The 14,246-nt window shown below is 37.7% G+C and overlaps 2 protein-coding genes across 3 annotated transcripts; both read right to left on the bottom strand.

The window, feature by feature from the left end:
• Nucleotides 1–166: 166 nt before the first annotated feature.
• Nucleotides 167–5,043, bottom strand: LOC130244722 (gastrula zinc finger protein XlCGF8.2DB-like). Its single transcript, XM_056477247.1, has 3 exons — nucleotides 4,978–5,043; nucleotides 3,315–3,514; nucleotides 167–2,148 (listed from the first exon to the last, which is right to left on the bottom strand). Exons 2-3 carry the CDS (start codon nucleotides 3,367–3,369, stop codon nucleotides 1,112–1,114), a joined length of 1,092 nt encoding a protein of 363 aa, XP_056333222.1. The 5' UTR covers nucleotides 3,370–3,514; nucleotides 4,978–5,043; the 3' UTR covers nucleotides 167–1,111.
• A 3,626-nt stretch (nucleotides 5,044–8,669) lies between these two features.
• LOC130244721 (zinc finger protein 239-like) lies at nucleotides 8,670–13,945 on the bottom strand. 2 transcript variants are annotated; one of them, XM_056477244.1, is made up of 3 exons: nucleotides 13,880–13,945; nucleotides 12,099–12,192; nucleotides 8,670–10,880 (listed from the first exon to the last, which is right to left on the bottom strand). In XM_056477244.1, the coding sequence occupies exons 2-3, from the start codon at nucleotides 12,151–12,153 to the stop codon at nucleotides 9,835–9,837; spliced, it is 1,101 nt and encodes a 366-aa protein (XP_056333219.1). In that variant the 5' UTR covers nucleotides 12,154–12,192; nucleotides 13,880–13,945; the 3' UTR covers nucleotides 8,670–9,834. The 2 variants fall into 2 exon arrangements, with proteins under 2 accessions (XP_056333219.1, XP_056333221.1); XM_056477246.1 differs by lacking the exon at nucleotides 13,880–13,945 and adding an exon at nucleotides 13,738–13,870.
• Between the last annotated feature and the right edge of the window lie 301 nt (nucleotides 13,946–14,246).

Raw genomic sequence — 14,246 nt, 5'->3', positions numbered from 1 at the left:
CTAGGCATCATGACAATGACAGCTGCCAAAGTGAGCTATGGGCCATATAGGAGATATATCTTGTATGCACATATAGACCATTTCAATGTGGTCATGTCATTGGGCCATGAACATTTCCTGTTGGTATCAAACTATTTCATAACTATAACAAGAGGCAATTCAGCTTAATGTTTAAACAGCTATCATAACATTATTCATCAATATGTGGCTCTTTTTAGATTCTCGGAAGCTCTAGACATTAAAAATATAAAACAGGAAACAAATTGGGACCATTGCTTTTGTTTACATCCCTCAAAATGGTCTATGGGGCTTATATGTGAATATAGAGAAGCAATACAGGAGACCTATATATGCATCTCAATTTTGCCTATATGTGGCATATATGTGCATATAGGTTTATTTATGCGCATATATCCTAAAATAGGTTGTTTCCATGTGGGCAGAGTAAAGCATGGGGGTGGATGTGATGGTTTGGGCTGCAATATCATGACATTCCCTAGGCTCAATACTTGTGCTAGATGTGTGAATCACTGCCAAGACTACCAAACCATTCTGGAGGACCATTAGCACCCAACGTTTCAAACACTGTATCCTGAAGGCGGTGTCATGTATCAGGATAACAATGCACCAATACACACAGCAAGACTGGTGCCAGAGTGGTTTGATGAATATGAAAGTAAAGTTGAACATTTCCCATGGCCTGCCACAGTCACCAGATCTAAATATTATTAAGCCACTTTGGGGTGTTTTGGAGGAGCGAGTCAGGAAACGTTTTCCTCCACCATCATCATGTAGTAACCTGGCCACTATCCTGCAAAAAGAATGGTTCAAAGTCCCTCTGGCCACTGTGCAGGACTTGTATCTGTCATTCCCAACACTAACTGATGCTGCATTGTTTGCTAAAGAGGCCCTACACCATATTAAAGAATTATTGTGGTCTAAAACCAGGCTTTGCAGATTCATTGTCCAACCCCTGTAGATACTAAACAGCATGGAACCCAAATAATAACCCTGAGGAACACCACGGCAGACCTGTCCAATATCAAAGTGATTGTTTCCAAAGAAAGTCAAAGTTTAATGATATTTAGACATTTGCATTGATATAATTGGTTCAGCTTTCTCCACTGTGGATTTTCATGTGTCTCTTAAACTGAAACAAATGTGTGAAACTCGTCAGACACTGATCACATGTGTACGGTTTCTCTCCAGTGTGAATTCTCTCATGTCTTTTCAGGGTTAATAACAGACTAAATCCCTTGTCGCAGTGTGAACACGTATATGGTTTCTCTCCAGTGTGAATCATTTGATGTGTTTTCAGGGTTCCTGACTGACTGAATCTCTTGTCGCAGTGTGAACACTTGTAAGGTCTCTCTCCGGTGTGAATCCTTTGGTGCAGTTTCAAATGTTCAGCCGTAATAAAAGTCTTCTCACACTCAAAGCACATATGCTCCTTCATACCAGTGTGGATCTTCTGATGTTGTCTCAAATTTGACTGCTGTGCAAAACTCTTTTCACACTCAGAACAGGAATACGGTTTCTCCTTTGTATGAACTCTAAGATGGATCTTGAGCTGTGAAGCCGTTAAAAAAGTTTTGCCGCATTGATCACATCTGTGTGGTTTCTCTGCATTGTGGATCAGCATGTGTTGTTTAAGAGATGATGGTTGTCTGAAACTTCTCCCACACTCAGCACATGTGAATGGTCTCTCTCCAGTGTGAATCCTCATGTGACTACTAAGGAATGATAACTGACTAAAACTCTTCCCACACTGAGTACATGTGAACGGTTTCTCTCCAGTGTGAATCCTTGTATGATTATTAAGAGATGATAACTGTGTGAAACTCTTCTCACACTCAGTACATGTAAATGGTTTCTCTCCCGTGTGAATCCTCATGTGATTCTTAAGAGACGATGCTTGTCTGAAACTCTTCCCACACTGGGTGCAGGTTAATGGTTTCTCTCCAGTGTGGATCATTATGTGTTTTTTAAGGTTCGACAACTGTCTGAAACTCTTCCCACACTGAGTGCAGACCCAACAATTCTTGTCTCTTCTGTGCATAAAATAATGATCAGAAGTCTGTGATTGAGGTATTTCTTCAACTTTGACATGTTGTTTCTCATCTTCACTCTCATTCTCTTTAATTAGGTCTGAAATAAAGGTAAAAGTTCAGTTTTAAGCAAGTCATAAATGCTGAGCAAATATTGAAGAACGAAAAGACACTGAAAACATTGAGTTCACTAAATATTGACGCTCATACATGTAAAATAAATCAGATCATATTTAGTTTGGTCTTATCTAGTGGCTGACAGATACATCACGTCACATTTCAAATATCAGCATCAGCAGTTTGAGGCGGCACTTTTATTACGTACTACTGTTTTTGACATACTAATTCTATTTTCTAATATACTATTTAAGATGTGTAGTATGTGATTTTGGATGCAGCAGTTCTTTTTTAAATGAGTGAAATTCAGAAATGAACAAAACAAAATCTGTGGTAACACATTGTGGAAGCATTAAACACATGACCGGTGCCGGAGGCGTGCTGTAAACCTATATTATTTATTGAATTTCCCATTAAATTCTATTTTATTAACTTCTACCCCTACCCTAACCCCAACCCTCACAGTAATATAAAAACAGTAATTATTGTTTTACAGTGATTGTATTATTGTAATATATGACAAGTTTAGATGCAAGAACCTCTAAGTGCCATCTGAAATTTTCTTCTAAAATTTGCGTCTCCTATGTTTAAGTTAAGATATTTCACTTTAAATGTAATGAAAACATATTCTTTGCACCAAGAGTAAAATTGCTGAAAGTACACGCAACAGTCTAAGAAAAATGCTCATTCTAGATGAATATTTCAGGTAGCACTTAGAAGTTTTTGGATCTAAACTCTTCAATAGTAAATAATTCAAAATATTGCTGAAAAAGTAGCCTGGGCATGCGCAGAAGTATTTGTGGAGTCGCGATATCAAACTCCAGACTAAACTCTCACACATCAAATCAACAAATCAAAATTGGCCGCCTGTAAGTGCATTGTATCAAAGGCTTGCTAAAGCAAATACAAGGACTTATGCTTAATAAAAAACACAATAATATTCTATCTATTTTAAAATTATTTAATATAAACAACTAGTTTAATATATTAGACTTTACATTTAACAACATTTGTACAGTCTACTTAAAGTTATGATAAGCTTTGTGGTGAGCACAATATTTAGTTTATTTAGATTGTTAGTATATTTATTTGTTATATTACATTCATATATTTGTTATCATCATTAAAGAACCATCAATAAAGACCAACCTGTTTGTTGTTCAGTCTCTTCCTCTTTAATTCTGCAGGGTTCTGGATCACTCATGTTCTCTCTGTCCTTCAATAAACTCTCTTTGCAGATTTCAGTTCTTCCCGAGGGTTTGATGCTCGTCTTATCTTAATGTGAACTGATGGGAATATCCCAGTATTAATAGCTGAGGAGGAGGAGCTTCACTGAAGGAGGAGCATATCTGCTAAAACATACAAACAAACAAACGTGTTACACTATGGACTTTAATTTTTTATTGTTTTAAATTGATAATAAGTGATGATAACTTTTATTTTCAGTTCACGTTTTCATTATTAATCACAAGCGTAAAGGACGAGTTCGCCACAGAAAAGATGGACAGAGACTCGACAGCAATTGTGTTGATCTACTAAAATTAATTTAAAAAAAAAAGCCACAGATAGCAGCACAGCCTAACCATTATACTTTTATTTTACTTAAATTACATCTAAAAATTATTATAAAACTTAAGATTTACACAAACTATATTTTTCTGTACAGCTTGTTTGTTTACAAGTGAAATTGAAAAATAGATCCCAGAAATGACTCCATTCTATCTGCTTTCTATTTATGAAAAACAATCCAATAATCTCTATCCGTTTTATGGTAAAATAATAACAGGAGAATATGTAAATATTTAAAGATAGCATAACAAATAAAATCAATTACATATTTAAAAGGAATAAAAATTAAACATTAACCGTTATAAAAGACACAGAAAAAACACATATTTTATCAGATCATATAATAATGATTAATGCTGTTATGAAAGCTACATTCAAATATGTTTCTCCTCATAAAATCTGGACTAGGCTTGTCTGTTTTTTTTTTTTGTCAAGTATGTTTGATTTTTTTTTGGGGGGGGGGGGGGGGGGGTGGGGGGGGGGGGGGGGGGGGGGGGGGGGGGTTAGTAAATAGATTGGTAAATACATGTTCAGATTGAGTTTTGTATTACAGTGACCATGTTTTCACAGCACAGACAAAACCTGTGCAGTCACTCCTGATTATTCTCAACATGAGCACAGGAGAGCTGTCTGATAGAGGTAAAGTTGGTTTTATATTCGCATATTCGTTTATTTAGAAGTCCCTATATTGTTTACCATGTTACTTTGAATATTTGATCAGAATTAGCATGCAAGTATGACTTCAAAACAACATTAGCACTATCTAATTCACTGTGAACAATGTTGCACTTTGATGGTAATTTGCAGCTAATATGATTTCCCTGTTTAGAATATTCCAATGAATACTTTTCTGAGATCATATTACTAATGAGAAAGACGGAATGTGCGAATATAAAACCAAATTTACCTCAATCATACTTGCATGCTAATTCTGATTGAATATTCAAAGTAACATGGTCAACAATATAGGGTCTTCTAAATGAACGAATATGTGCTAATATAAAACCAACTTTACCTCTATCAAATATTCAAAGTACTGTGATAAAAACAGGGAGATTTCACAAGTCCGTTCACTGAACAAATGTAAACAAACTTTACCTCATTTAAATCTGGCGGCAGTTTAATACTAACGGTCGGCACTGATGAGAGCTTACTACAGCAGAATAATCACAAATAACTACTTACTCAACAAGAGAACAACTTAATGACAATACAAATGGCCGATTTAACAAAACAAACTTACTTGAATACACGCGCGTACACACAATACAGCTGGACTGGATCGCCTCACTTCTCTCAGCCTGCACTGGTTTCCTCTTCTTTGGGTTTATTGACGAGTTGCAAACCAACGTTTAGGAGCTTATCGCCACCTCCTGTGTTGGAGTGTGAATCTATGGAAGCCCGTTCCCGCCCTTACAAAAAATAACTAAAACTGCAGTAGAACAGCAGAGTTTATATACATACAGTAAAATGAATTGCAACTGCAAAGTTGAACTATGAAACAGTTCAACAGCAGTACAATTTGCAGTACACTGAAGTAAAAAGAAGTAAACTGCATATTTACTGCACTGGCGTTGTGCTGCTGTATAATGGTGGTAAGTAACCTACTGTAGTACTGCACTTGCTCTGTTCTTGTTTTCAGACAGAGATTTTTTTTTGTAATTGTAATCGTTTAAAGAGTTTATTCGCAAAAATGGATCATGTTTTCATGATTTTTAAATGTTTTTATGTTGTTTATTGAGTTCAAAAACTAGTATTTATGAAAATTACAACAACAACATTTTAGTAATGTGTATAAGTAAGTTTTTTTCTTATGTACAGTCAGAAATACAATGGCAAAACACATTGGGTGTTTCTCAATATGCGTTCTTAAGTCCTTGTGTAACGTCAACATCAACCACCAAAGTTCAGTTCCAAAAAGACCGCAGGAACGGAGGATGCATGAAAGAACCCATGTGCCTTCTTGATATCGAGGATGCATCGATGCAGACATCAGCACAGTACTGGCTCTACATACAACTTAAATATCTCAGGAGACTCCCTAAATAAGACAGTGAAAGTAAACATTAACATAAACAGAAATCACAATAAAAGCAACTGTTACATGCTAAACCATTGGCTCAATCATGCGTTTGCCACATAATTAAAATAATAAAGCTGCGTCTCCTACATGACATGAGTGAAGTTTGTGTACACAATACTAAATTATAACGTAGTAAGGACAATACATTAATATTTGGAAGAATTTCAGATTTCACACCTACCTTCTCTTCTATGGCTGCAAGTGGGGGATGAGACAACAGTTTTCCAGATTTCTTGATGCGCGTCCAGCAAAACAAAATAATTTATACAGGTTTTTAAGGCGAGTAGATGAGGACAGAATTCATAATTGGGTGAACTATCCCTTTAAACGAATATATTGCACAAGTTTTAAATGTATTTATTGTCTTTTGCTCTTTAAGTTTGTTTAAAAAGGATGCATAACATTTTTCATTATGGAAAAAAAAAACATTCTTCAAACATTAGGTTTTGAGTGACACAATGGAGAGTAAATAAGACTTTGTTTGTGGGGTGAACAGTGCCGAATTTTGTAAATATTTAAACTGAATTTTTTTATTTGAAGAGAGACCAAATATGGAGATAAGAACCATACTCAGATTGATTATTCACGAAAATGACGAAAGAAAAATCACTCTTCCTGTGAAACCAGACAATGGATTCACTATTGGAACAACTTGAAGAGAAACTGGGGCTTCCGTACAAGTTCTCTCTTCAGTTTGAGGATCCTGACTTCAGTAATTCCCTTATGAATCTCACACACTGAAGATTGTCCCCCTTGTGATGTCACCAACACCTCTCTACGTCTTCTGATGGTCCTTCAAGTCAAATTAAACGCGCTGCATGGCCAGAATCTTTTGAGATCCCTACTTTTCCTGTTGATGTAGAATACCGGTTACGTCAGGGAAACCTACAGTACATGCGAGATGAGACATATCTACAAATGTCTGAACAACTCTCAGAGTTTCAAGGTCTACCCAGATAAGGACAATTTTGTAGATGTTGCTGCTGCTCTAATTAAAAATATCCCTGCCTTACTCAGCCTGGCACCTCTAAGGGGTGGAATGGGTGGTATGATAGCCTCAGATGGAAAATGGGTAATTACCACTCAATATTGCGACAAGCTGGATGTTTATCCATGAATGCTAGAAAAAGAAGAGAACAACAGCCTCAGAAAAACATAAAAACCGAAGAGGTATGAAGTCAATTTTCTACCGAATTTACCTGAAGGTGAAGATGAACTAGCATGGAGTCCAAAAGGAAAGAGATGGTCGATAAAACGAAAAAAGGACATCCTAATTCTGTGCTGATAGCCCAGAACATGAATTCTACATTTGCATTACGTAGAAAAAACTGATAGAGAGGAAACCAGCTGTGAAAGATTCAGTGGAGAGGTGGCAGGTGTAGCCAGGGCCGGTCTTAACGGCTCGACTACCCCTCAGCGTTGTGTTGCGTAGTAAAAACTGGAGTCTGTCTGCAGGTTCAGCTGTCTTATTTATTGAAGTGCTGCACAAACAGAAAACATGCAGTTATGACTCGTCTCTTATATTTCCTCTTACGCCTGCTACTGCTCAGTCCTCTGACAGACTCAAGCAAGCATAATACAGTAAGTATAACATTTAACATAATGAGGAAAGATAAGAATCATAATAAAAAAGTTGATCTAGTTAATATTTTACCTTTGCTGAAATTGTGTTACAAAAACTCCACTAAATATATAAAAAATTACCAGTAGATTATCCAACACATAAAACATCAAACACACGAAACACAAAAGCAATACCTGCACAGAGAACATGCAGTTATGATTCTTCTCTTATATTTCCTCTTACACCTGCTACTGCTAAAAATTCACACACAAAAATAAATCGAGAATCAGTAATCAAAAGTCACATTACACAAGCTAAATTTCATGCTAATATCATACACTGCACTTCTGGTTAATTTGATAGTTTTTCAGGTTGAAACACGGTATAAAGAACCTAAACACACTCCTATAACTCATGTACATGATATAACAAAACTCTCTTCATCTAAATTACACATTTTTCTACTTTTCACACATTTTCCCACTATACAGAAATAAATGCCTACCTCGCTCTGCTTGGTTCTCCGCATACTGAAGCCACTGCGGCGACGAACGTCAATGATGTAATCGCGCAGATGCATCAAAACAAAAACTAAAACATTTTCTCGTTCGTTTACCACACATTAATTACCAACAAAACAAAGATTTTGGGTGAATTTATAATGAAAACATAAGTTAACTCAATACCAGTTACATCCACCCCCTTCTAAGCTAGCCAAAATCCCTAAAACATTTACACTCAAACATTTTACTAAATAGTCGATGCATCTCTTAACTCATTTCAGCTTGAAAATGCTACCTTATAAAAAAGGTTGAAAAAAGTTTAAAGGGTGATCAGATCTTAAAAGCCTCTCAGAATAAGTGATGCCTTTTACACCATACCAAGTTCCAAATATCAAATCATTGAGTCAACAGTATTATGCCTATTTAAACATGTCAAATGAATTAATGTACAATTATAGGGATCGAACTACTTCTCAAGAGTATACCAAAGGACGTGAACGTGGACAATGAAATAAACCTCTAAAACAAGGCAAGTAAGGACTGGGACTTTCTACCCAATGTGTTTGTAACTAATTTGAAGTTTAACTGTCTTTGTGCCATGGATTCAATGAGACGATTGACCTTTTTGACTACTCTACCAGCACGCGTGACTTGTCCTTGCATGTTTTCTACATTCTGAGTGTCTCGATTGCCAGTCTCTTGATCAGGCTGTTCTGCTGTCTCTATAATGAGTGTGATCCTGTCACTATCAAGATTGAAACAGTCTGTCTGACTGTTACGAGGCTCTGTTGTATGACTCTCATCGTCGAAAGATTTCTCAGAGCAATCATCATCCTGACTTGCCTGTCCTCCCTCAGTATAGAACCACCCAGTGCTTTGACCCAGTGAATGTTCCGTTCCATCCAGCACCCAAAGACTTGTTCGTTCCTCTGAACAACTGCTCTCCAAACAATCTGAGAGGTCCTCTGTCTTTGAGGTAGCAACTTACTCTTCCTCATCACGTCATCTAAATGCAAATCACTAGCTCCCCCAAATTCCATTTGAGCAGGTCAAAAGCTGATGTCTAGCAAGAGATTGCGATGTACAACTCTTTTAGCTCTGTTATTGTCCACAGGTGTCCGAGGGTTCTGTTTGATGACTCTATAGACCAGGGATCACCAAACTTGTTCCTGGAGGGCCGGTGTCCTACAGATTTTAGCTCCAACCCTAATCAAACACACCTGAACAAGCTAATCAAGGTCTTACTGGGTATACTTGAAACACCCAGGCAGGTGTGTTGAGGCAAGTTGGAGCTAAACCCTGCAGGGACACCGGCCCTCCTGGACCGAGATTGGTGACCCCTGCTATAGACTGTTTACTCCCACTTATCAGTGAGTTTCCTCCTTCCTCTCTCTTCCTTATTAACAATCAGTACATGATCTCCAATGTTCAAATGCGTGCCCTTTACTCTTGTGTTATATCCCTGAGCTTGTTTTTGTTGCTCTTTTGCAGAATGCTGTTGTATAATGGTTGCTGCTTCATGGAGACGAGAGAGTAAAGTCTTGGCGTATGTACTATAATCCACTACTCCAGGGTCCCTGAATACCTGCTTGAACATCACGTCTACGGGCATTCTTTATCAATATACATGGCCGGGCTGCTATAGTCAAACTTTTGCTCACAAGTGCCAATTGCCAAACATTGGTTTCAATGGTGCCAGCAGCGAAAATCATTGTTCTCAGGTAAGTCCACCTTCACTCTCTAATGAATTATTGTGGTCTAAAACCAGGGATTTTACCGTCCAACCTCATGTACATATTAAACAATAGGGGACCCAAGACAGATCCCTGAGGAACATCACAGTAGACCAGTCTAATTTCAGAGTGATTGATTCCCAAGAAAGTCAAAGTTTTCTGATGTCCAGACATGAAACACCCTTAGCACACAAGAAACTGTTTTGCCGCTTTGATGTCATTTGTTCAGCTTTTCTCCACTGTGGATTTTCATGTGTTCTTTAAGATGAAATGAACGTGGGAAACTCTTCAGACACTGATCACACGTGTACGGTTTCTCTCCAGTGTGAATCCTCTCATGTGTTTTCAGACTTCCTGACTGACTGAATCCCTTGTTGCAGTGTGAACACTTGAAAGGTTTCTCTCCAGTGTGAATCCTCTCATGTCTTTTCAGATGCTCTAAACTATAAAATCTCTTATTACAGTGTGAACACTTGTACGGTTTCTCTCCCGTGTGAATCATTTGATGCGTTTTCAGTTTTCCTAACTGACTGAATCCCTTGTCACAGTGTGAACACTTGTACGGTTTCTCTCCAGTGTGAATAATTTCATGTGCTTTCAGTCTTCCTAACTGACCAAATCCCTTGTTGCAGTGTGAACACTTGTAAGGTTTCTCTCCAGTGTGAATCCTCTGGTGCAGTTTTAATTCTGCAGCTGTAATAAAACTCTTATCACACTCAAAGCACATATGCTCTTTCACACCAGTGTGGATCTTCTGATGTTTTCTTAAATTTGCCTGCTGTGCAAAACTCTTTCCACACTCAGAACAGGAATACGGTTTCTCCTTTGTATGAACTCTGAGATGCATCCTCAGCTGTGACGAGCTCAAAAAAGTTTTGCCGCATTGATCACATCTGTGTGGTTTCTCTCCAGTGTGGATCATCATGTGTCGATTAAAATATGTTAATTGTGTGAAACTCCTCCCACACTCAGTACATGTGAATGGTTTCTCTCCAGTGTGAATCCTCATGTGATTATTAAGGTATGATAATTGTCTGTAACTCTTCCCACACTGAGTGCAGGTGAATGGTTTCTCTCCAGTGTGGATCATCATGTGTCTTTTAAGGGATGATGACACTCTGAAACTCTTCCCACACTCAGTGCAGATGCAATGATTCTTGCTTCTATTCATAAAATAAGTATCAGAAGTCTGTAATTGAGGTGTATTTTCAGCTTTGACATGTTGTTTCTCCTCTTCACTATCCTCGTTCTCTTCAATTAAGTCTGAAATAGGGTAAAAAGTTCAGGTTTTAATAAGTAAAAAAACTGAGCAAATGTTAAAGAGTGAAAAGTCAATAGCTATGTTTCCATCCAATAATGCAAATTAACTTTATGCACAAAACTGGAATATCGCATTAAAGACATGCAAATAAAGCAGCGTTTCCATCCAACGAGTCAAAGCGAACAAATTCGTCACTTCCTGATTAACTGCCGCCAAATATCAACAGTAAAAACCAAATTTTGCAGAGGTAGGAGATGCTGCGTCAATATTTTCTTCATTTAATAAATGACTTGCGCCTCAGAAGGCAATGTGGCGTTTGAAGGTGTGAGACGCGGAGCACAGACGCTCTTGATTCTGGAGGTCATTAATAATATAACAACACTAATACTGAAACGGTAAGGCGTTTTAGAACAACCAAAAGGATGTTTCACAGTGTGCTCAGCCTGCTGGTTTGTCTATTTACACACATTTTCATCATCACATGATCTCTTAAAACAAAATCACATGACCTTTTTTAATACGATTACTGAAATTTGTTCAGTAAAAGTGTTTCCATTGTAGTTTATGCACATCTTTTCTTATCAAATAAAAAGTTTATCCTACTAAGTTATGCGCATACGTTTTTTAATGCGCATTTTCAACTTCTAACAATCGACTGACACAAGAAGGAAGCACGGAACTACTGAAATGTATTTAATACTCTATATCAGGGGTCACCAATCTCGGTCCAGGAGGGCCGGTGTCCCTGCAGGGTTTAGCTCCAACTTGCCTCAACACACCTGCCTGGGTGTTTCAAGTATACCTAGTAAGATCTTAATTAGCTTGTTCAGGTGATTGATTAGGGTTGAGCTAAAATCTGCATGACACCGGCCCTCCAGGAACAAGTTTGGTGACCCCTGGTCTATATAAATGGCTTTTTTGGTGATGGCAGCTTAAAGGGGCCTCTCATATGGAGAATGAAGGTACATGCATTGCTCAGGTTTGAATTTTTCACTGACTTCAACAGTGTGTAAAAATCTTGATGGTTCTGTGGGTCCCGTCTATCTAATCTTATCTTTATTTGTATTTTCTATCGGATTCAAGTGATTGGCTGGGCCATTTTACAGCTTGAACCATTTGAGAGTTTCCTTTTGCTGTTTTTGTCCTAGATTAACTTTTCAAAACATTCATCATCAATGTTCTTCAGCCTCATTATTGAGGAATCAGCAATAAACACCAACCTGATTGTTCTTCAGTCTCTTCCTGTTTAATTCTGCAGGGTTCTGGATCACTCATTTTCCCACGTGGATGTTCCACAGCACTACTAGCAAAAAACTGCAGACAGATAAAACCAAAAATTGAGTTATTTGGAAGGAACCCACAATGATGTGTTAGGTAAAAAAAGGTACAGCACAACAACATTAAAAGCTCATCCCAACTGTAAAATATGGTGGAGGGGCCATCATGGTTTGGGGCTGCTTTGGCTTGGACGGATTGTTGTTATCGACAGAAAAATGAATTCCAAAGTTTATCAAGACATTTTGCAGGAAAACTTAAAACCATCTGTCTGACAACTGAAGCTCAACAGAGGATGGGTGATGCAACAATATAAAAACCCAAAGCATTGATGTTAATCAACAACAGAATGGCTACACCTGACCTCAACCTGATTGAGACGCTGTGACATAACTTCAAGAAAATATATGTGGAACACATATATTACTGTCAACATCTCTAAACATGTGTTTTGGTGTTTCGTGACCCTTTAAGGTTTAAAATGTCAAAATTAAATATCATTAAGCTCGACGCCTTGCTTTTGCATTTTTATTATAGTATACTTTCATACATAAACAATGCATTGTTTAGTGTGGTCATAATAAGCAACACATCAAATTAAAGAAGGGTTAAGTTTTATCTCCCTACTGAAAAAACCAGCTTAAACCAGCCTAGGCTGGTTGGTTGGTTTTAGCTGGTCGACCAGCCTGGTTTTATAGGGGTTTTGGCCATTTCCAGGCTGGTGGCCAGCCATTTCCAGCCTGGTCTTAGCTGGTCAGGCTGGAAAATGACCAGCTAAAACCAGCTTGACCAGCCTAGACAGGCTGGGAGCCCAGCCAAAACCAGCTATGTCCAGCTTAAACCAGGCTGGTCAAGCTGGTTTTAGCTGGATTTAGCTGGTCATTTTCCAGCCTAACCAGCTAAGACCAAGCTGGAAATGGCTGGAAACCAGCCTGGAAATGGCCAAAACCCCTCTAAAACTAGGCTGGTCAACCAGCTAAAACCAGCCAACCAGACTAGGCTGGTTTAAGCTGGATTTTTCAGCAGGGCAGATTAATCAAAAAAAAAAAATCTACCAAATAATCGATTATTTAAGTAATCATTAGATGCTGCACTAATGATTTTAAAGGACTACAGAAAACAGCTTACTTGCTCTGGCGGGCTAGTCAGAACAGTGTCAACTTATGACATGCAATTAAATAAATAAAAAATTCATAAAACAACATTAGCACTTTTTTGACTGTGAACAACGTACTTATAGAGGTAAAGTTGGTTTTATATTCAGACAATCTCCTTAATAATATAATTTCAGAAAAGTATTCTTTACAAATTCTAAATAGGGAAATAATATTAGCAGTCAATGATTATCAAAGTACAACATTGTTCACAGTGAATTAGATAGTGTTACTGTTGTTTAGAAGTCATACTTGCATGCTAATTCTGATTGAATATTCAAAGTAACATGGTAAACAATATAGGGACTTCGAAAATGAACGAATGTGCGAATATAAAACCAACTTTACCTCTATCAAATATTCAAAGTACTGTATAAAAACAGGGAGATTTCACAAGTTCGTTCACTGAACAAATGTAAACAAACTTTACCTCATTTGAATCTGGCGGCAGTTTAATACTAACGGTCGGCACTGATGAGTGTTCACTTCAGTACTATAATCACCAATAACTACTAAATCAACAAGAGAACAACTTAATGACAAAGAGCACGATTTAAACAAAACAAACTCACTTGAATGCACGCGCATACACACAATACAGCTGGACTGGATCGCCTCACATCTCTCAGTCTGCAGTGGTTTCCTCTTCTTTGGGTTCATTGACGAGTTGCAAACCAATGTTTAGGTGCATATCGCCACCTCCTGTGTTGGAGTGTGAATGGATATCTATAGAATCCCCCTTACAAAAAATAACAGCAGTAAACTGAGGTAAAACTGCAGTAGATAGATGGATAACTGCAGTAAAATAAATCGCAACTGCAAAATTGAAATATAACGAAACAGTTCAACTGCAGTACAACTGGAGTAAAAAGAGGTAAACTGCATATTTACTGCACTGGCATTGTGCTGCTGTTTAGTCTAATACAGGGGTTTCAAACT

The sequence above is a fragment of the Danio aesculapii genome, chromosome 17, assembly GCF_903798145.1.
Source record: "Danio aesculapii chromosome 17, fDanAes4.1, whole genome shotgun sequence".
In the NCBI taxonomy this organism is placed as follows: domain Eukaryota; kingdom Metazoa; phylum Chordata; class Actinopteri; order Cypriniformes; family Danionidae; genus Danio; species Danio aesculapii.
This window is presented reverse-complemented; position numbering and strand designations above follow the sequence as displayed.